Raw genomic sequence first — 24,565 nt, 5'->3', positions numbered from 1 at the left:
TTAAAAGAGTTTTGCTCCTGACTTTCGTTTGTATTCAGTGTCCGGTGCATCACGTTGCAGTGTCCACAATAGTCAGCAAGCATTGAGAATTCCAGTTGCTCTGATATCGTTTTTCCATTGTAGCAAAACTGAAAATTTCAATGAAACGGTACGTGATGGGCAAATTTGGATATGATTTTCGTGATCAGCATCTATATATGTAGAGTAACACCCAACAGTGTTCAAGAAGCAAAAACTTTGTTGTGCAGTGAAATAAAAGACAAGTCAGTGTTGTGAGATTAAAGTTAGCCTTATACTGTTTTATCTCCAGCTCTACCTCGATTTGACCTGCCATATAAAAGTGAGACTACTTTGAAGGGTCAAGATACACAGTTAACCTGCTTATCAAGAGGTGAACAACCAATGAATATTGTTTGGAAGAAAGGAAATCAATACGTAAAGAATTACAAATACGGACGGTGCGTAGTTAATTTAACTCATTTCTTTCTTTAAGAAAAGAAAGTGTCACTTACATAAGTGTTACTATGAGACTGGTACATTAATGTTCTAGTATCTCACACACATAAAAAAAAATCCAGAAGTATAAACTACATTAAAGCTGGTCGTATTAAACAGTATGTATTTCGATTACCTACGTACTCTGTACGGCCATTCTTACAATGCAAGGTATAAAATAAGACAATCTTCTAAAATGTAAACATCTATAATAATCTATTTTCATTTTCTATATGATCATACATTAAATCAGGTAATCTTTATTTTGTATGATCTTCGCATGAGATAGTTGAGAAAAGATAGTTGGTCGCTCCATATTTAGTATTGTATTTCTGAGAAATGTTATTACATGGTTAGTTTTTTGTATCAAGTGTTAGGAGTTAGGTTTTAACGTGAAACATAGTGACAACATCTCTGTTGTCTTTACGTTGTCACAGCAGGAACATTCTTGGTTTTAAGACCTAAATAACTACTGAGGTCTCTACAGAATCACAACAAGTTCTATTCGGATTACTTTAAAAGTCTGAACTACTCAGATATTTAAACAGTATTACATCAACATCTGTAAGAATCTCTGTGTGAGTTTAACATGTATGTTGTAATAAGGACCCCACACAAAACAATATGTTACAATATTACCTTATCACTAGTGTAATTTAACTTTCACTTCCAAATGTTGTAATTGTATCCTTGAAATATATCTTTATCAGATTTGCTAATCTTGAGACTTTTCAGGTGTGTGCAAAGGTTTAAAAACTTTTTGTCTAAAATAAGAATGTGGAAAAAGCTTACAGTAAACTTCACTTTCCAAAACAGGTTTGTAATCAGAGAAACGGATGGTGATAAAAGTAAAACGTCAACATTAACCATCCTGAAGTCGTCCAGAGATGACTCTCATCTCTACACCTGTATCGTAACCAACAGTTTTGGAAAAGACGAGATGAACATTCAGCTAATTGTACAAGGTAGGCTAAAACATAGGTGCTTCACGGTTTTGTTTGTGTCCGTTGATTTAGGTTAATAAAAAAATACACCACTCTTTAACTAGGGTTAAAAAAAAAAGGAACTTTATACAGAAATCACATGATTACATTTTACACGTTATCAGTTACTGTGGGAAATAGTTTGATCATGTGTGGGAGTTTTGTAAAAATTAATTAGAATTATACAGGAGTGATAGACGTGTAGTGTTCAGTTATGATAAAGTACCTAGAATGTCAAGGTTATACAGTAGTGAGACACGTGTAGTGTTTAGTTATGTTAGAGTAACCAGAATGTCAAGGTTATACAGTAGTGAGACACGATTAATGTTTAGTTATGTTAGAGTAACTAGAATGTCAAGGTTATACAGTAGTGAGACACGTGTAGTGTTTAGTTATGTTAGAGTACCTAGAATGTCAAGGTTATACAGTAGTGAGACACGTGTAGTGTTTAGTTATGTTAGAGTAACCAGAATGTCAAGGTTATACAGTAGTGAGACACGTGTAATGTTTAGTTATGTTAGAGTAACTAGAATGTCAAGGTTATACAGTAGTGAGACACGTGTAGTGTTTAGTTATGTTAGAGTACCTAGAATGTCAAGGTTATACAGTAGTGAGTCACGTGTAGTGTTTAGTTATATTAGAATACCTAGAATGTCAAGGTTATACAGTAGTGAGACACGTGTATTGTTTAGTTATGTTAGAGTACCTAGAATTTCAAGGTTATACAGTAGTGAGACACGTGTAGCGTTTAGTTATGTTAGAGTAACTAGAATGTCAAGGTTATACAGTAGTGAGACACGTGTAGTGTTTAATTATGTTAGAGTAACTAGAATGTCAAGGTTATACAGTAGTGAGACACGTGTATTGTTTAGTTATGTTAGAGTAACCAGAATGTCAAGGTTATACAGTAGTGAGACACGTGTATTGTTTAGTTATGTTAGAGTACCTAGAATGTCAAGGTTATACAGTAGTGAGACACGTGTAGTGTTTAGTTATATTAGAGTACCTAGAATGTCAAGGTTATACAGTAGTGAGACACGTGTAGTGTTTAGTTATGATAAAGTACCTAGAATGTCAACGTTATACAGTAGTGAGACACGTGTAGTGTTTAGTTATATTAGAGTAACCAGAATGTCAAGGTTATACAGTAGTGAGACACGTGTAGTGTTTAGTTATGTTAGAGTAACCAGAATGTCAAGGTTATACAGTAGTGAGACACGTGTAATGTTTAGTTATGTTAGAGTAACTAGAATGTCAAGGTTATACAGTAGTGAGACACGTGTAGTGTTTAGTTATGTTAGAGTACCTAGAATGTCAAGGTTATACAGTAGTGAGTCACGTGTAGTGTTTAGTTATATTAGAATACCTAGAATGTCAAGGTTATACAGTAGTGAGACACGTGTATTGTTTAGTTATGTTAGAGTACCTAGAATTTCAAGGTTATACAGTAGTGAGACACGTGTAGCGTTTAGTTATGTTAGAGTAACTAGAATGTCAAGGTTATACAGTAGTGAGACACGTGTAGTGTTTAATTATGTTAGAGTAACTAGAATGTCAAGGTTATACAGTAGTGAGACACGTGTATTGTTTAGTTATGTTAGAGTAACCAGAATGTCAAGGTTATACAGTAGTGAGACACGTGTATTGTTTAGTTATGTTAGAGTACCTAGAATGTCAAGGTTATACAGTAGTGAGACACGTGTAGTGTTTAGTTATATTAGAGTACCTAGAATGTCAAGGTTATACAGTAGTGAGACACGTGTAGTGTTTAGTTATGATAAAGTACCTAGAATGTCAACGTTATACAGTAGTGAGACACGTGTAGTGTTTAGTTATATTAGAGTAACCAGAATGTCAAGGTTATACAGTAGTGAGACACGTGTAGTGTTTAGTTATGTTAAAGTACCTAGAATGTCAAGGTTATACAGTAGTGAGACGCGTGTAGTGTTCAGTTATGATAAAGTACCTAGAATGTCAAGGTTATACAGTAGTGAGACACGTGTAGTGTTCAGTTATGATAAAGTACCTAGAATGTCAAGGTTATACAGTAGTGAGACACGTGTAGTGTTTAGTTATGTTAGAGTACCTAGAATGTCAAGGTTATACAGTAGTGAGACACGTGTAGTGTTTAGTTATGTTAGAGTAACCAGAATGTCAAGGTTATACAGTAGTGAGACACGTGTATTGTTTAGTTATGTTAGAGTAACTAGAATGTCAAGGTTTTACAGTATTGAGACACGTGTAGTGTTTAGTTATGTTAGAATAACCAGAATGTCAAGGTTATACAGTAGTGAGACACGTGTAATGTTTAGTTATGTTAGAGTAACCAGAATGTCAAGGTTATACAGTAGTGAGACACGTGTAGTGTTTAGTTATGTTAGAGTAACCAGAATGTGAAGGTTATACAGTATTGAGACACGTGTATTGTTTAGTTATGTTAGAGTAACCAGAATGTCAAGGTTATACAGTAGTGAGACACGTGTATTGTTTAGTTATGTTAGAGTACCTAGAATGTCAAGGTTATACAGTAGTGAGACACGTGTAGTGTTTAGTTATATTAGAGTACCTAGAATGTCAAGGTTATACAGTAGTGAGTCACGTGTAGTGTTTAGTTATGATAAAGTACCTAGAATGTCAACGTTATACAGTAGTGAGACACGTGTAGTGTTTAGTTATGATAAAGTACCTAGAATGTCAACGTTATACAGTAGTGAGACACGTGTAGTGTTTAGTTATGTTAGAGTAACCAGAATGTCAAGGTTATACAGTATAGAGACACGTGTAATGTTTAGTTATGTTAGAGTAACCAGAATGTCAAGGTTATACAGTAGTGAGACGCGTGTAGTGTTCAGTTATGATAAAGTACCTAGAATGTCAAGGTTATACAGTAGTGAGACACGTGTAGTGTTCAGTTATGATAAAGTACCTAGAATGTCAAGGTTATACAGTAGTGAGACACGTGTAGTGTTTAGTTATGTTAGAGTAACCAGAATGTCAAGGTTATACAGTAGTGAGACACGTGTATTGTTTAGTTATGTTAGAGTAACTAGAATGTCAAGGTTTTACAGTATTGAGACACGTGTAGTGTTTAGTTATGTTAGAATAACCAGAATATCAAGGTTATACAGTAGTGAGACACGTGTATTGTTTAGTTATGTTAGAGTACCTAGAATGTCAAGGTTATACAGTAGTGAGACACGTGTAGTGTTTAGTTATATTAGAGTACCTAGAATGTCAAGGTTATACAGTAGTGAGACACGTGTAGTGTTTAGTTATGTTAGAGTAACCAGAATGTCAAGGTTATACAGTATAGAGACACGTGTAATGTTTAGTTATGTTAGAGTAACCAGAATGTCAAGGTTATACAGTATTGAGACACGTGTTGTGTTTAGTTATGTTAGAGTAACTAGAATGTCAAGGTTATACAGTAGTGAGACACGTGTAATGTTTAGTTGTGATAGAGTACCTAGAATGTCAAGGTTATACAGTAGTGAGACACGTGTAGTGTTTAGTTATGTTAGAGTAACCAGAATGTCAAGGTTATACAGTATTGAGACACGTGTTGTGTTTAGTTATTTTAGAGTAACCAGAATGTCAAGGTTATACAGTATTGAGACACGTGTAGTGTTTAGTTATGTTAGAGTAACCAGAATATCAAGGTTATACATTATTGAGACACGTGTTGTGTTTAGTTATGTTAGAGTAACTAGAATGTCAAGGTTATACAGTAGTGAGACACGTGTAATGTTTAGTTGTGATAGAGTACCTAGAATGTCAAGGTTATACAATAGTGGGACACGTGTGGTGTTTAGTTATGTTAGAGTAACCAGAATGTCAAGGTTATACAGTAGTGAGACACGTGTAATGTTTAGTTGTGATAGAGTACCTAGAATGTCAAGGTTATACAGTAGTGAGACACGTGTAGTGTTTAGTTATGTTAGAGTAACCAGAATGTCAAGGTTATACAGTATTGAGACACGTGTAGTGTTTAGTTATGTTAGAGTAACTAGAATGTCAAGGTTATACAGTAGTGAGACACGTGTAGTGTTTAGTTATGTTAGAGTAACCAGAATGTCAAGGTTATACAGTAGTGAGACACGTGTTGTGTTTAGTTATGTTAGAGTAACCAGAATGTCAAGGTTATACAGTAGTGAGACACGTGTTGTGTTTAGTTATTTTAGAGTACCTAGAATATCAAGGTTATACAGTATTGAGACACGTGTTGTGTTTAGTTATTTTAGAGTAACCAGAATGTCAAGGTTATACAGTATTGAGACACGTGTAATGTTTAGTTATGTTAGAGTAACTAGAATGTCAAGGTTATACAGTATTGAGACACGTGTAGTGTTTAGTTATGTTAGAGTAACTAGAATGTGAAGGTTATACAGTAGTGAGACACGTGTAGTGTTTAGTTATGTTAGAGTAACTAGAATGTGAAGGTTATACAGTAGTGAGACACGTGTAGTGTTTAGTTATGTTAGAGTAACCAGAATGTCAAGGTTATACAGTATTGAGACACGTGTTGTGTTTAGTTATTTTAGAGTAACCAGAATGTCAAGGTTATACAGTATTGAGACACGTGTAGTGTTTAGTTATGTTAGAGTAACCAGAATATCAAGGTTATACAGTATTGAGACACGTGTAGTGTTTAGTTATGTTAGAGTAACCAGAATGTCAAGGTTATACAGTATTGAGACACGTGTTGTGTTTAGTTATGTTAGAGTAACTAGAATGTCAAGGTTATACAGTAGTGAGACACGTGTAGTGTTTAGTTATGTTAGAGTAACTAGAATGTCAAGGTTATACAGTATTGAGACACGTGTAATGTTTAGTTATGTTTGAGTAACCAGAATGTCAAGGTTTTACAGTATTGAGACACGTGTAATGTTTAGTTATGTTAGAGTAACCAGAATGTCAAGGTTATACAGTATTGAGACACGTGTAGTGTTTAGTTATGTTAGAGTAACTAGAATGTCAAGGTTATACAGTATTGAGACACGTGTATTGTTTAGTTATGTTAGAGTAACCAGAATGTCAAGGTTTTACAGTATTGAGACACGTGTAATGTTTAGTTATGTTAGAGTAACCAGAATGTCAAGGTTATACAGTAGTGAGACACGTGTAGTGTTTAGTTATGTTAGAGTAACCAGAATGTCAAGGTTATACAGTATTGAGACACGTGTAATGTTTAGTTATGTTAGAGTAACCAGAATGTCAAGGTTATACAGTATTGAGACACGTGTAGTGTTTAGTTATGTTAGAGTAACTAGAATGTCAAGGTTATACAGTAGTGAGACACGTGTAGTGTTTAGTTATGTTAGAGTACCTAGAATGTCAAGGTTATACAGTATTGAGACATGTGTAATGTTTAGTTATGTTAGAGTAACCAGAATACAGAAGGTTATACAGTATTGAGACAAGTGTAATGTTTAGTTATGTTAGAGTAACCAGAATGTCAAGGTTATACAGTATTGAGACACGTGTAGTGTTTAGTTATGTTAGAGTAACTAGAATGTCAAGGTTATACAGTAGTGAGACACGTGTATTAACCTCTTAACAATTCCTCTGTGTAAAACCACATATTTAACAGTTTTTACTCTAAAGCTACATTAGTATTAAACTATTAACAAATCCTCCAGACAAAACTACATAGCAGTATTTGCTATAAACCTGCATAACCTAGATTAGTATAAAACTGTTAACAATTCTTCTATGTAAAACTAACAGTTGGGTTTTCTTATAAATCTTTGTTAACGTTAAAACTGTTAGCAATCGTTATATTTTAAAATACTTTACTTTCAGTTTTTACTATAAACCTAGGTAACACTAAACACCGATAACACCGTAAAAACACTGTTTTCAGACTAAAGTAAACTGTTTTTCAGAACCACCCGACCCACCGTGGAACTTAACAGCTGTTAACGTCACCAGCAGATCTATAACTGTTCATTGGTTGAATGGCTTCAGCGGGAACAGTGAAATACTTCGACATCTCGTGCAGTACAAAGTTGATAAAGGTAACGAGAACATACGTTTATAACTGTGTGCATTGAATATTCATTACAATTCGTTTCTAGAGTTAATCTGTTGTCTTGACATTGCTTCTTCCAGTAACAAATCTACTCTAACTTATGTTTATAATATGACTGTCCTAGACAGTGTTTGTTGTTGAACTAGCATATTGTTATTCTCTCCTATAGTTAGTTGTTGAATCAGTTAAAGTTTTGCTGCTTGTGTTATGAATAGTTCTTAAGATATTATTTATCTGACTGTATTATGACAACTTGTAAGATAGTAGTGATTTCCTTGTGTTATAAATAATTTATTTATCTTATTGTGTTATGAATAACTTGGATGATATTAATTATCTTATTGTGTTATGAATGACTTGGATGATATTAATTATCTGATTGTGTTATGAATAACTTGGATGATATTAATTATCTGATTGTGTTATGAATAACTTGGAAGATATTAATTATCTGATTGTGTTATGAATAACTTGGATGATATTAATTATCTGATTGTGTTATGAATGACTTGGATGATATTAATTATCTGATTGTGTTATGAATGACTTGGATGATATTAATTATCTGATTGTGTTATGAATGACTTGGATGATATTAATTATCTGATTGAGTTATGAATGACTTGGATGATATTAATTATCTGATTGTGTTATGAATGCCTTGGATGATATGAATTATCTGATTGAGTTATGAATGCCTTGGATGATATTAATTATCTATTTGTGTTATGAATGCCTTGGATGATATTAATTATCTGATTGTGTTATGAATGACTTGGATGATATTAAATATTTGATTGTGTTATGAATGACTTATAAGATATTAGTTTTCTGACTGTGTTATATGTTATATCTGAACTTTTCTGTAACTTTACAACACTTAGAAGCTATTTTACAATCCATTAACATTTCTCAGACCTTTACAGCCAATGACTCATTGTTGAGAACTATGCTACAATACTTTTTCCAGTTAACTGGAAAGCGGAATTATGCTGTATGTATCTTCATATGGTTGGAACCTCACGTCTGTCAAGTCCGTCACGACGTTCCATTTACAAAACGAACATTTTGTTTCTCAAAGCCAAAAGAAAAGTAGGCCTTCTGATAGCGTACAGCAATGATGGATTTTTAGACAAATTCGTTGAGGTGTCTATTACGTCATCTTAGAGATGCAGACCATCGTCAACACGAATACTGGCTACATTCCGCGTAGCAACCTCTAGTGAAAATACTGTTAGTCACGCTCAGTATTGGACAAATTCGTTGAGCTCTCTATTACGTCCCCTAAAGCTGAATATCACTGTTGACATTAAAAGTGGCTATATTCAGCATATGTAACGCCCTCTGGTGATCATTATGAGTACCAATTTTCAGTATTGAACAGTTTCTTGAGCTTTCTAGCACATAGTTCCAAAGATTTTTGTTTGTTGTTTGTAGCCCAAAGCTACACAATGGGCTGTTGATGATGAGTCCACCACTGGTATCTAATCCTGGGTTTTAACATTATCAGTCTTCAGGCTTATAGCTGAGTCACTGGGGGCCTCGTGTTAACTGCAGTATTATAAAGTTGTGGTGTTTTTATAACGCAGTGTATAAACATACACCTACTAGTGTGTCAGGGGTAAGAATCGGTGTTCTATACCTGATAATTGCACTTACTTAATCATAAGTAAACAAAGAAAACCCCTAATGTAGGTAAAATGTGACGATTTCGTTTATTTACCGCCGAACAGCTATTATCGCTGTAATGCATCAACTTTACCACTCGTGGAGACCCGGCATGGCAAGGTGGTTAAGGCACTCGACTCGTAATCCGAAGGTTGCGGGTTTGAATCCCCGTCACGTCAAACATGGTCGCTCTTTCAGTCGTGTGGGGGCGTTATGATGTGACGGTCATTCCCACTATTCGTTGGTAAAAGAGTCGCCCAAGAGTTGGCGTTGGGTGGTGATGACTAGCTGTCTTCCCTCTGGTTTTACCTACTAAATTAGGGACGGCTAGCGCAGATAGTCCTCGTGTAGCTTTGTGCGAAATTCAAAAACAAACAAACAAACCACTCGTGGAAAGTTTGTTACGATTTCTTTTAAATTAATTTATCCATATTCCGAGCAATAGTTTGAGAAATCACAGCTGGTAGAATAGAACCAATTCATATCATATCTTGATATCATTGGTTAAAAGTATGTTCACGGAATTTATTGAATTTCGTGTGTTATAAGACAATAAGGTCTCTCGAAGACATCGTTTACGACGTATGGTTTTTATGACAACATAAGTTTTTTTTTGTTTTGTTTTTTACTTTTCTATCGAACTTTCCAAGAATGTCTGTACGAAGCATTTAAAATGCTCCACATTCTTAGACAGATATTCGTAAACTATAAAGTAAAATTTGCTCTAATGTTTAGATTTTTGGATGGACTCAACGATGCAGCTGATAATCCCTGGTGTCGAGAGTGTCACTTCCCTTCAAAACCTTCAACCAGTGACCACATATAATATTCGTATACTAGCCGAAAATAGTCAGGGACCCAGCGATCCGAGTAACGAGATAGAAGTAACCACACTGGAGGAAGGTAAATAGTAGTTCTATACATAAAGATATTTAAAATATTGAGAGTTTATTAATTACATAAGGGGGAAACCCTTACGTTTAAACTAAGATAATTAATAGGGCTCATGTCAACTTGGTTTGACATGTTCAGGAGGAGAGGGCGTTAGAATTGCAATCTGTGGATCGCAGGATCGAAACCCGTTCCCGAAATACCCTTTTAGCCAATGGGAAGTTATAGTGTGACAACCAATCCTACTATTGGTTGATGAACTGTAGCATGAGAACTGGCAGCAGAAAGTACACACTTTCCTGGAATATCTAAGAACGAAATTCAACAAACAAACCATAACTCATGAAGATTTCTAAACATAACACTACAGCTATTGATTTATCATATTTTTTGTTCTGCTGTGTCTGCTGCTTAACGTAACCCTAACAGCTCGTGACTCAAATAAGAATAAAAATTCAAATATTATCATTATATCACTTAATCCTAATCATTAACAAATGGTTTTCCCATTTGTTTGTTAATTATATACGATGAATGTCGTAACAGGTGAAAACATAAACTTACTTAATATGATGAAAATACGAGTTTAATGTTCCTAGAACTCACGTTAAATCAAATTTACATTGTTTACATAATAATAACACATTTATAAAGTATTATTGCTTAAATAATAATTAATCTGTAAATTATATATCATTGTTTGAAAGCAATCATATTTCAGTGATTCATTTTCCTTTATGTAGCGCCATCTGGTGTCTCTACTCAGGTGAACGTTTATTCCGCTGGTTCTCAGTCTCTCAAGGTTATGTGGAAGGTAAGACCAGAGCCGTGTAAAAAATTTATTTTCTTAAAGAGAATTAGGTCGAGACAAATCGACTAGAAGCTTTTGTTCATTTTCGTCTTTCCCAGCCAGTAAATAAAACTCTGCGGAATGGGCAGATAAAGGGTTACAACGTGGGTTTCCGGAAGACAAGCACTGATGAGCCGTACCAAATAAGAGACATCGCTGCTGTAACGTCAGCCTCTGAGACTGATGGCTGGCACACCACGTACCTGACCAACCTGGACAGACTAACCAACTACAGCGTTGTGGTACAAGCCTATAATAAAGCAGGTTTCGGACCCATGACCAAAGAAGTCATTGCATCAACACTGGAAACTGGTATGTTCTATACACTGAAATACAAGTTTTGGTTTCAGTTTTCTGATATTCTCAGAGGACATAACCTCAGTATCAAACTCAGAATTATCTATCATAATAAAAAATCGAATTTCAATTAAAATTATAATTTTCAACTTGAAGGTCGACTTATGCGCACGTAAACTGAACTCAGCCAATAGAAATGGAGTACAGCAGTCCCTAATTTTAATTACGTCTTTACCACAGGCAGGCATACAGAGAAAACCACTAGCTGTGCCACTTTATTTGTCAGGTTCCTCGAAACGGAATAAGAGATTTGACTGTAACTTTTATAACGCGTTCACGGCTAAAAGATCAGAGCGTGTTCTTCGGACGAGTGTCTCGAGTCCCAGATATTTGGGTTTCTAGCAAGACATTATAATCACTGGCCCACAACACATAATTCTTATATTGTGATTTAAGAATAAATGTTTGAAACTATTATTTCATGAGTAACTTAACATCGACTCAGAAGAATTCTAAGATTTCCAAGTACAATGGTTTCCTGTTTAAAGAACTGTGATAATTATATTAAGAATACTAAGAACTATGATAGTTATATTGTTCCTGATATTAACAATACCAAGGTAAAAACAAGGTGAGTACTTCAACAATACTTTTACTGCCAAAGTGCAAGTTCCAAGGAAGACAGCTTCAACAATACATATATTTTCACAGTACAAATTTCAAACAAGGTAAGTACTTCAACAATAGTTTTACTGTCACAGTACAAGTTTTAAAGAAGGTAAGTACTTCAACAATAGTTTTACTGTCACAGTACAAGTTTTAAAGAAGGTAAGTACTTCAACAATACTGTTACTGTCACAATACAAGCTTTAAAGAAGGTAAGTACTTCAACAATACTGTTGCTGTCACAGTACAAGCTTTAAAGAAGGTAAGTACTTCAACAATACTGTTGCTGTCACAGTACAAGCTTTAAAGAAGGTAAGTACTTCAACAACACTGTTGCTGTCACAGTACAAGCTTGAAAGAAGGTAAGTACTTCAACAATAGTTTTACTGTCACAGTACAAGTTTTAAAGAAGGTAAGAACTTCAACAATAGTTTTACTGTCACATTACAAGTTTTAAAGAAGGTAAGTACTTCAACAATAGTTTTACTGTCACAGTACAAGTATTAAAGAAGGTAAGTACTTCCACAATACTGTTACTGTCACAGTACAGGCTTTAAAGAAGGTAAATACTTCAACAATAGTGTTACTGTCACAATACAAGCTTTAAAGAAGGTAAGTACCTCAACAATACTGTTCCTGTCACAATACAAGCTTTAAAGAAGGTAAGTACTTCAACAATACTGTTACTGTCACAATACATGCTTTAAAGAAGATAAGTACTTCAACAACACTGTTACTGTCACAGTACAAGCTTTAAAGAAGGTGAGTACTTCAACAATACTGTTACTGTCACAATACAAGCTTTAAAGAAGATAAGTACTTCAACAACACTGTTACTGTCACAGTACAAGCTTTAAAGAAGGTAAGTACTTCAACAACACTGTTACTGTCACAGTACAAGCTTTAAAGAAGGTAAGTACTTCAACAACACTGTTACTGTCACAGTACAAGCTTTAAAGAAGGTAAGTGCTTCAACAATGCTGTTACTGTCACAGTACAAGCTTGAAAGAAGGTGTAAGTACTTCAACAACACTGTTACTGTCACAGTACAAACTTGAAAGAAGGTAAGTACTTCAACAACACTGTTACTGTCTGCAATACAAGCTTTAAAGAAGGTAAGTACTTCAACAACACTGTTACTGTCACAGTACAAGCTTTAAAGAAGATAAGTACTTCAACAACACTGTTACTGTCACAGTACAAGCTTTAAAGAAGGTGAAGTACTTCAACAATGGTTTACTGTCACAGTACAAGCTTTAAAGAGGGTAAGTGCTTCAACAACACTGTTACTGTCACAGTACAGACTTTAAAGAAGGTGAGTGCTTCAACAACACTATTACTGTTACAGGAACAAACTTTAAAGAAGGTTAAGTGCTTCAACAATGCTGTAACTGTCACAGTACAAGCTTTAAAGAAGGTAAGTACTTCAACAACACTGTTACTGTCTGATATAAAGCTTTAAAGAGAGTAAGTGCTTCAACAATACTATTACTGTTACAGGAACAGGCTTTAAAGAAGATAAGTACTTCAACAACACTGTTACTGTCACAGTACAAGCTTTAAAGAAGGTAAGTACTTCAACAATACTATTACTGTTACAGGACAAACTTTAAAGAGATAAGTACTTCAACAACACTGTTACTGTCTGGTACAAGCTTGAAGAGAAGATGGGATAAGCTTCAACAACACTGTTACTGTCACAGTACAAGCTTTAAAGAAGGTAAGTACTTCAACAACACTGTTACTGTCACAGTACAAGCTTTAAAGAAGGTAAGTACTTCAACAACACTGTTACTGTCACAGTACAAGCTTTAAAGAAGGTAAGTACTTCAACAATAGTTTTACTGTCACAGTACAAGCTTTAAAGAAGGTAAGTACTTCAACAATAGTTTTACTGTCACAGTACAAGCTTTAAAGAAGGTAAGTACTTCAACAACACTGTTACTGTCACAGTACAGGCTTTAAAGAAGGTAAGTACTTCAACAACACTATTACTGTTACAGAACAAACTTTAAAGAAGGTAAGTACTTCAACAATAGTTTTACTGTCACAGTACAAGCTTTAAAGAAGGTAAGTACTTCAACAACACTGTTACTGTCACAGTACAGGCTTTAAAGAAGGTAAGTACTTCAACAACACTATTACTGTTACAGAACAAACTTTAAAGAAGGTAAGTACTTCAACAATAGTTTTACTGTCACAGTACAAGTTTTAAAGAAGGTAAGTACTTCAACAATAGTTTTACTGTCACAGTACAAGTTTTAAAGAAGGTAAGTACTTCAACAATACTGTTACTGTCACAGTACAGGCTTTAAAGAAGGTAAGTACTTCAACAATAGTGTTACTGTCACAATACAAGCTTTAAAGAAGGTAAGTACTTCAACAATACTGTTACTGTCACAATACAAGCTTTAAAGAAGGTAAGTAATTCAACAATACTGTTACTGTCACAATACAAGCTTTAAAGAAGGTAAGTACTTCAACAATACTGTTGCTGTCACAGTACAAGCTTTAAAGAAGGTAAGTACTTCAACAATACTGTTGCTGTCACAGTACAAGCTTTAAAGAAGGTAAGTACTTCAACAACACTGTTGCTGTCACAGTTACAAACTTGAAAGAGATTAAGTACTTCAACAATAGTTTACTGTCACAGTACAAGTTTTAAAGAAGGTAAGTACTTCAACAATAGTTTTACTGTCACAGTACAAGTTTTAAAGGTAAGTACTTCAACAATAGTTTTACTGTCACAGTACAAGTTTTAAAGAAGGTAAGTACTTCAACAATACTGTTACTGTCACAGTACAGGGCTTTAAAGAGGTAAGTACTTCAACAATGGTGTTACTGTCACAATACAAACTTTAAAGAAGGTAAGTACTTCAACAATACTGTTACTGTCACAATACAAGCTTTAAAGAAGGTAGTACTTCAACAATACTGTTACTGTCACAATACATGCTTTAACGAAGATAAGTACTTCAACAACACTGTTACTGTCACAGTTACAAGGCTTTAAAGAAGGTGAAGTACTTCAACAATACTGTTACTGTCACAATACAAGGCTTTAAAGAGGTAAGTGCTTCAACAACACTGTTACTGTCACAGTACAAGCTTTAAAGAGATAAGTAAGACTTCAACAACACTGTAACTGTCACAGTACAAGCTTTAAAGAAGATGAAGTACTTCAACAACACTGTTACTGTCACAGTCAGCACAAGCTTTAAAGAAGGTAAGTGCTTCAACAATACTGTTACTGTCACAGTACAAGCTTTGAAAGAAGGTAAGTGCTTCAACAACACTGTTACTGTCACAGTACAAACTTGAAAGAAGAGATGGTAAGTACTTCAACGACACTGTTACTGTCACAGTACAAAGCTTTAAAGAGATTAAGGTACTTCAACAACACTGTTACTGTCACAGTTACAAGCTTTAAAGAGGTGAGAGTACTTCAACAACACTGTTACTGTCACAGTACAGACTTTAAAGAAGATAAGTGCTTCAACAACACTATTACTGTTACAGGAACAAACTTTAAAGAAGGTAACTACTTCAACAATACTGTAACTGTCACAGTACAAGCTTTAAAGAAGATTAAGTATTTCAACAACACTGTTACTGTCACAATACAAGCTTTAAAGAAGGTGGTGGCTTCAACAATACTATTACTGTTACAGGACAAACTTTAAAGAAGGTAAGTGCTTCAACAACACTGTTACTGTCACAATACAAGCTTTAAAGAGATTAAGTTCTTCAACAATACTATTACTGTTACAGATCAGGCTTTAAAGAAGATAAGTACTTCAACAACACTGTTACTGTCACAGTACAAGCTTGAAGAGAGAGGTAAGTACTTCAACAACACTGTTACTGTCACAGAACAAACTTTAAAGAAGGTAAGTACTTCAACAACACTGTTACTGTCACAGTACAAGCTTTAAAGAAGGTAAGTACTTCAACAACACTGTTACTGTCACAGTACAAGCTTTAAAGAAGGTAAGTACTTCAACAATAGTTTTACTGTCACAGTACAAGCTTTAAAGAAGGTAAGTACTTCAACAACACTGTTACTCTCACAGTACAGGCTTTAAAGAAGGTAAGTACTTCAACAACACTATTACTGTTACAGAACAAACTTTAAAGAAGGTAAGTACTTCAACAATAGTTTTACTGTCACAGTACAAGTTTTAAAGAGATAAAGTACTTCAACAATAGTTTTACTGTCACAGTACAAGTTTTAAAGAAGGTAAGTACTTCAACAATAGTGTTACTGTCACAATACAAGCTTTAAAGAAGGTAAGTACTTCAACAATACTGTTACTGTCACAATACAAGCTTTAAAGAAGGTAAGTACTTCAACAATACTGTTACTGTCACAATACATGCTTTAAAGAAGATAAGTACTTCAACAACACTGTTACTGTCACAGTACAAGCTTTAAAGAAGGTAAGTACTTCAACAACACTGTTACTTGTCACATTACAAGCTTTAAAGAAGGTAAGTACTTCAACAATGGTTTTACTGTCACAGTACAAGCTTTAAAGAAGGTAGAGTACTTCAACAACACTGTTACTGTCACAGTACAGGCTTTAAAGAAGGTAAGTACTTCAACAACACTATTACTGTTACAGGAACAAACTTTAAAGAGAGGTAAGTACTTCAACAATAGTTTACTGTCACAGTACAAGCTTTAAAGAAGGTAAGTACTTCAACAACACTGTTACTGTCACAGTACAGGCTTTAAAGAAGGTAAGTACTTCAACAACACTATTACTGTTACAGAACAAACTTTAAAGAAGGTAAGTACTTCAACAATAGTTTTACTGTCACAGTACAAGTTTTAAAGAAGGTAAGTACTTCAACAATAGTTTTACTGTCACAGTACAAGTTTTAAAGAAGGTAAGTACTTCAACAATACTGTTACTGTCACAGTACAGGCTTTAAAGAAGGTAAGTACTTCAACAATGGTGTTACTGTCACAATACAAGCTTTAAAGAAGGTAAGTACTTCAACAATACTGTTACTGTCACAATACAAGCTTTAAAGAAGATTAAGTAATTCAACAATACTGTTACTGTCACAATACAAACTTTAAAGAGAGGTAAGTACTTCAACAATACTGTTGCTGTCACAGTACAAGCTTTAAAGAGGTAAGTACTTCAACAATACTGTTGCTGTCACAGTACAAACTTTAAAGAGATTAAGTACTTCAACAACACTGTTGCTGTCACAGTACAAGCTTGAAGAGAAGGTAAGTACTTCAACAATGGTTTACTGTCACAGTACAAGTTTTAAAGAGGTAAGTGCTTCAACAATGGTTTACTGTCACAGTACAAGTTTTAAAGAGGTAAGTACTTCAACAATAGTTTTACTGTCACAGTACAAGTTTTAAAGAAGGTAAGTACTTCAACAATACTGTTACTGTCACAGTACAGGCTTTAAAGAAGGTAAGTACTTCAACAATAGTGTTACTGTCACAATACAAGCTTTAAAGAAGGTAAGTACTTCAACAATACTGTTACTGTCACAATACAAGCTTTAAAGAAGGTAGTACTTCAACAATACTGTTACTGTCACAATACATGCTTTAACGAAGATAAGTACTTCAACAACACTGTTACTCTCACAGTACAAGCTTTAAAGAAGGTAAGTACTTCAACAATACTGTTACTGTCACAATACAAGCTTTAAAGAAGGTAAGTACTTCAGCAACACTGTTACTGTCACAGTACAAGCTTTAAAGAAGGTAAGTACTTCAACAACACTGTAACTGTCACAGTACAAAGCTTTAAAGAGGTAAGTGCTTCAACAACACTGTTACTGTCACAGTACAAGCTTTAAAGAAGATTAAGTACTTCAACAATGCTGTTACTGTCACAGTTACAAGCTTGAAAGAGATGGTAAGTACTTCAACAACACTGTTACTGTCACAGTGCAAAGCTTGAAAGAAGGTAAGTACTTCAACGACACTGTTACTGTCACAGTACAAACTTTAAAGAGAGGTAAGTAAGTGCTTCAACAACACTGTTACTGTCACAGTCCTGAAGCTTTAAAGAGGTTAAGTGCTTCAACAACACTGTTACTGTCTGAGTACAGGCTTTAAAGAAGATGGGATACTTCAACAACACTATTACTGTTACAGAACAAGGCTTTAAAGAAGGTAACTACTTCAACAATACTGTAACTGTCACAGTACAAGCTTTAAAGAGGAGATTAAGTGCTTCAACAACACTGTTACTGTCACAATACAAAGCTTTAAAGAGATTAAGTGCTTCAACAATACTATTACTGTTACAGGACAGACTTTAAAGAGGTGAAGATACTTCAACAACACTGTTACTGTCACAATACAAGCTTTAAAGAAGATGAAGTTCTTCAACAATACTATTACTGTTACAGGACAGGCTTTAAAGAGATGCGTACTTCAACAACACTGTTACTGTCACAGTACAAAGCTTGAAAGAAGGTAAGTGCTTCAACAACACTGTTACTGTCACAGTACAAGCTTTAAAGAGGGTAAGTACTTCAACAACACTGTTACTGTCACAGTACAAGCTTTAAAGAAGATTAAGTACTTCAACAATGGTTTTACTGTCACAGTACAAACTTTAAAGAGGGTAAGTACTTCAACAAACTGTTACTCTCACAGTACAGGCTTTAAAGAAGGTAAGTATACTTCAACAACACTATTACTGTTACAGGAACAAACTTTAAAGAAGGTAAGTACTTCAACAATGGTTTACTGTCACAGGTACAAGTTTTAAAGAGGGTAAGTACTTCAACAATGGTTTACTGTCACAGTACAAGTTTTAAAGAATGGTAAGTACTTCAACAATACTGTTACTGTCACAGTACAGGCTTTAAAGAGAGGTAAGTGCTTCAACAATAGTGTTACTGTCACAATACAAGCTTTAAAGAAGGTAAGTACTTCAACAATGCTGTTACTGTCACAATACAAGGCTTTAAAGAGGGTAAGGGTAACTTCAACAATGCTGTTACTGTCACAATACATGCTTTAAAGAGATAAGTACTTCAACAACACTGTTACTGTCACAGTTACAAGCTTTAAAGAGATTAAGTGATTCAACAATACTGTTACTGTCACAATACAAGCTTTAAAGAAGGTAAGTGCTTCAACAACACTGTTACTGTCACAGTACAAGCTTTAAAGAAGGTGAGTACTTCAACAATACTGTTGCTGTCACAGTACAAGCTTTAAAGAAGGTAAGTACTTCAACAACACTGTTGCTGTCACAGTACAAGCTTGAAAGAAGGTAAGTACTTCAACAATACTGTTACTGTCACAATACATGCTTTAAAGAAGATAAGTACTTCAACAACACTGTTACTGTCACAGTACAAGCTTTAAAGAAGGTAAGTAATTCAACAATACTGTTACTGTCACAATACAAGCTTTAAAGAAGGTAAGTACTTCAACAACACTGTTACTGTCACAGTACAAGCTTTAAAGAAGGTAAGTACTTCAACAACACTGTTACTGTCACAGTACAGGCTTTAAAGAAGGTAAGTACTTCAACAACACTGTTACTCTCACAGTACAGGCTTTAAAGAAGGTAAGTACTTCAACAACACTATTACTGTTACAGAACAAACTTTAAAGAAGGTAAGTACTTCAACAATAGTTTTACTGTCACAGTACAAGTTTTAAAGAAGGTAAGTACTTCAACAATAGTTTTACTGTCACAGTACAAGTTTTAAAGAAGGTAAGTACTTCAACAATACTGTTACTGTCACAGTACAGGCTTTAAAGAAGGTAAGTACTTCAACAATAGTGTTACTGTCACAATACAAGCTTTAAAGAAGGTAAGTACTTCAACAATACTGTTACTGTCACAATACAAGCTTTAAAGAAGGTAAGTACTTCAACAATACTGTTACTGTCACAATACATGCTTTAAAGAAGATAAGTACTTCAACAACACTGTTACTGTCACAGTACAAGCTTTAAAGAAGGTAAGTAATTCAACAATACTGTTACTGTCACAATACAAGCTTTAAAGAAGATTAAGTACTTCAACAACACTGTTACTGTCACAGTACAAGCTTTAAAGAAGGTAAGTACTTCAACAACACTGTTACTGTCACAGTACAAGCTTTAAAGAAGGTAAGTACTTCAACAACACTGTTACTGTCACAGTACAAGCTTTAAAGAAGGTAAGTACTTCAACAATACTGTTACTGTCACAGTACAAGCTTGAAAGAAGGTAAGTACTTCAACAACACTGTTACTGTCACAGTACAAGCTTGAAAGAAGGTAAGTACTTCAACAACACTGTTACTGTCACAGTACAAGATTTAAAGAAGGTAAGTACTTCAACAACACTGTTACTGTCACAGTACAAGCTTTAAAGAAGGTAAGTACTTCAACAATAGTTTTACTGTCACAGTACAAGCTTTAAAGAAGGTAAGTACTTCAACAACACTGTTACTGTCACAGTACAGGCTTTAAAGAAGGTAAGTACTTCAACAATACTATTACTGTTACAGAACAAACTTTAAAGAAGGTAAGTACTTCAACAACACTGTTACTGTCACAATACAAGCTTTAAAGAAGGTAAGTACTTCAACAATACTATTACTGTTACAGAACAAACTTTAAAGAAGATAAGTACTTCAACAACACTGTTACTGTCACAGTACAAGCTTGAAAGAAGGTAAGTACTTCAACAACACTGTTACTGTCACAGTACAAGCTTTAAAGAAGGTAAGTACTTCAACAACACTGTTACTGTCACAGTACAAGCTTTAAAGAAGGTAAGTACTTCAACAACACTGTTACTGTCACAGTACAAGCTTTAAAGAAGGTAAGTACTTCAACAATAGTTTTACTGTCACAGTACAAGCTTTAAAGAAGGTAAGTACTTCAACAACACTGTTACTGTTACAGTACAGGCTTTAAAGAAGGTAAGTACTTCAACAACACTATTACTGTTACAGAACAAACTTTAAAGAAGGTAAGTACTTCAACAATACTGTAACTGTCACAGTACAAGCTTTAAAGAAGGTAAGTACTTCAACAACACTGTTACTGTCACAGTACAAGCTTGAAAGAAGGTAAGTACTTCAACAACACTGTTACTCTCTCACAGTACAGGCTTTAAAGAGGGATAAGTGCTTCAACAACACTGTTACTGTCACAGTACAAGGCTTTAAAGAAGGTAAGTACTTCAACAATAGTTTTACTGTCACAGTACAAGCTTTAAAGAAGGTAAGTACTTCAACAACACTGTTACTGTCACAGTACAGGCTTTAAAGAAGGTAAGTACTTCAACAACACTATTACTGTTATAGAACAAACTTTAAAGAAGGTAAGTACTTCAACAATACTGTAACTGTCACAGTACAAGCTTTAAAGAAATTAAGTACTTCAACAACACTGTTACTGTCTCAATACAAGCTTTAAAGAAGGTAAGTACTTCAACAATACTATTACTGTTACAGAACAAACTTTAAAGAAGGTAAGTACTTCAACAACACTGTTACTGTCACAATACAAGCTTTAAAGAAGGTAAGTACTTCAACAACACTGTTACTGTCACAATACAAGCTTTAAAGAAGGTAAGTACTTCAACAATACTATTACTGTTACAGAACAAACTTTAAAGAAGGTAAGTACTTCAACAACACTGTTACTGTCACAGTACAAGCTTTAAAGAAGGTAAGTACTTCAACAATAGTTTTACTGTCACAGTACAAGCTTTAAAGAAGGTAAGTACTTCAACAACACTGTTACTGTCACAGTACAGGCTTTAAAGAAGGTAAGTACTTCAACAACACTATTACTGTTACAGAACAAACTTTAAAGAAGGTAAGTACTTCAACAATACTGTAACTGTCACAGTACAAGCTTTAAAGAAGGTAAGTAATTCAACAACACTGTTACTGTCACAATACAAGCTTTAAAGAAGGTAAGTACTTCAACAATACTATTACTGTTACAGAACAAACTTTAAAGAAGGTAAGTACTTCAACAACACTGTTACTGTCACAGTACAAGCTTTAAAGAAGGTAAGTACTTCAACAATGCCGTTACTGTCACAGTACAAGCTTTAAAGAAGGTAAGTACTTCAACAACACTGTTACTGTCACAGTACAAGCTTTAAAGAAGGTAAGTACTTCAACAATACTGTTACTCTCACAGTACAAGCTTTAAAGAAGGTAAGTACTTCAACAACACTGTTACTCTCACAGTACAAGCTTTAAAGAAGATAAGTACTTCAACAATACTGTTACTGTCACAGTACAAGCTTTAAAGAAGATAAGTACTTCAACAACACTGTTACTGTCACAGTACAAGCTTTAAAGAAGATAAGTACTTCAACAACACTGTTACTGTCACAGTACAAGCTTTAAAGAAGATAAGTACTTCAACAATACTGTTACTGTCACAGTACAAGCTTTAAAGAAGGTAAGTACTTCAACAATACTGTTACTGTCACAGTACAAGCTTTAAAGAGAGGTTAAAGCACTTCAACAATGCCGTTACTGTTACAGGAACAAACTTTAAAGAAGGTGAGAAGTACTTCAACAATGCCGTTACTGTTACAGGAACAAACTTTAAAGAAGGTAAAGCACTTCAACAATGCCGTTACTGTTACAGGAACAAACTTTAAAGAAGGTAAGTACTTCAACAATACTGTTACTGTCACAGTACAAGCTTTAAAGAAGGTAAGTACTTCAACAATGCCGTTACTGTTACAGAACAAACTTTAAAGAAGGTAAGTACTTCAACAATACTGTTACTGTCACAGTACAAGCTTTAAAGAAGGTAAGTACTTCAACAATGCCGTTACTGTCACAGTACAAGCTTTAAAGAAGATAAGTACTTCAACAATACTGTTACTGTCACAGTACAAGCTTTAAAGAAGGTAAGTACTTCAACAATGCCGTTACTGTTACAGAACAAACTTTAAAGAAGGTAAGTACTTCAACAATGCCGTTACTGTTACAGAACAAACTTTAAAGAAGGTAAGTACTTCAACAATACTGTTACTGTCACAGTACAAGCTTTAAAGAAGGTGGCAAGTGCTTCAACAATGCCGTTACTGTTACAGAACAAACTTTAAAGAAGGTAAGTACTTCAACAACACTGTTACTGTCACAGTACGAGCTTCAAGGCACGTAAGTACCTTAACAATACTGTTACTCTCACAGTACAAGCTTTAAAGAAGGTAAGTACTTCAACAACACTGTTACTCTCACAGTACAAGCTTTAAAGAAGATAAGTACTTCAACAACACTGTTACTGTCACAGTACAAGCTTTAAAGAAGATAAGTACTTCAACAATACTGTTACTGTCACAGTACAAGCTTTAAAGAAGATAAGTACTTCAACAACACTGTTACTGTCACAGTACAAGTTTTAAAGAAGGTAAGTGCTTCAACAATGCCGTTACTGTCACAGTACAAAGCTTTAAAGAAGGTAAGTACTTCAACAACACTGTTACTGTCACAGTACAAGCTTTAAAGAAGATAAGTACTTCAACAATGCCGTTACTGTCACAGTACAAGCTTTAAAGAAGGTAAGTACTTCAACAACACTGTTACTGTCACAGTACAAGCTTTAAAGAAGGTAAGTACTTCAACAACACTGTTACTGTCACAGTACAAGCTTTAAAGAAGGTAAGTACTTCAACAACACTGTTACTGTCACAGTACAAGCTTTAAAGAAGGTAAGTACTTCAACAACACTGTTACTGTCACAGTACAAGCTTTAAAGAAGGTAAGCACTTCAACAATTACTGTTACTGTCACAGTACAAGCTTTAAAGAAGATAAGTACTTCAACAACACTGTTACTGTCACAGTACAAGCTTTAAAGAAGATAAGTACTTCAACAATACTGTTACTGTCACAGTACAAGCTTTAAAGAAGATAAGTACTTCAACAACACTGTTACTGTCACAGTACAAGCTTTAAAGAAGGTAAGTACTTCAACAATGCCGTTACTGTTACAGAACAAACTTTAAAGAAGGTAAGTACTTCAACAATACTGTTACTGTCACAGTACAAGCTTTAAAGAAGGTAAGTACTTCAACAATGCCGTTACTGTTACAGAACAAACTTTAAAGAAGGTAAGTACTTCAACAATACTGTTACTGTCACAGTACAAGCTTTAAAGAAGGTAAGTACTTCAACAATGCCGTTACTGTCACAGTACAAGCTTTAAAGAAGATAAGTATTTCAACAATACTTTCACTGTCACAGTACGAGCTTCAAGGTACGTAAGTACTTCAAATATATGCTACACAACACTTGAAGGACATTTTGTAGCGGGATTCCGTCTCTAGAAGGAACATCTGTCTTCACCAGATCTATGAAGACCGGCTCACGATGTAACGGTATTTAATCAAGGATTAGATTACGTTGAGTCATGTTTTCGAATGTTTTAGGGCTAGGAAACTCAATGTTTTAGCAAACAGGTTTTATTGATGTCTTTAAAATTACCCTGGCAACAAATTGTTGACAGTGAGTGATAGGCGTGGCCCACTTTACGTGTCAGTTAGTATCGTTTAGAAGATACTTTATAAATTAATTGTACATAGCTGATGTGGAAGAAAACCGTTTTTAGTCCAGTGCTAGACAAAACGTTTAAATATTCAAAATGTTTGTCTGTAGTCGCGTTAAAGAGAAGGAAACACAGTATTATTAGAATATAATCAATATGCAT

At 34.5% G+C, this 24,565-nt stretch overlaps 1 protein-coding gene across 1 annotated transcript in view; it reads left to right on the top strand.

Moving 5' to 3' along the window:
- LOC143246794 (cell adhesion molecule Dscam1-like) overlaps positions 1-24,565 on the top strand; it is an 84,151-nt gene that overhangs the window by 28,231 nt on the left and 31,355 nt on the right. The window contains exons 7-12 of the mRNA XM_076493948.1: positions 311-458; positions 1,312-1,460; positions 7,364-7,495; positions 9,913-10,080; positions 10,812-10,882; positions 10,978-11,230. Coding sequence (XP_076350063.1) covers positions 311-458; positions 1,312-1,460; positions 7,364-7,495; positions 9,913-10,080; positions 10,812-10,882; positions 10,978-11,230 — 921 coding nt within the window. The remainder of the gene's footprint in view (positions 1-310; positions 459-1,311; positions 1,461-7,363; positions 7,496-9,912; positions 10,081-10,811; positions 10,883-10,977; positions 11,231-24,565) is intronic.

Source organism: Tachypleus tridentatus, chromosome 3, assembly GCF_004210375.1.
Source record: "Tachypleus tridentatus isolate NWPU-2018 chromosome 3, ASM421037v1, whole genome shotgun sequence".
Lineage (NCBI taxonomy): Eukaryota > Metazoa > Arthropoda > Merostomata > Xiphosura > Limulidae > Tachypleus > Tachypleus tridentatus.
This window is presented reverse-complemented; position numbering and strand designations above follow the sequence as displayed.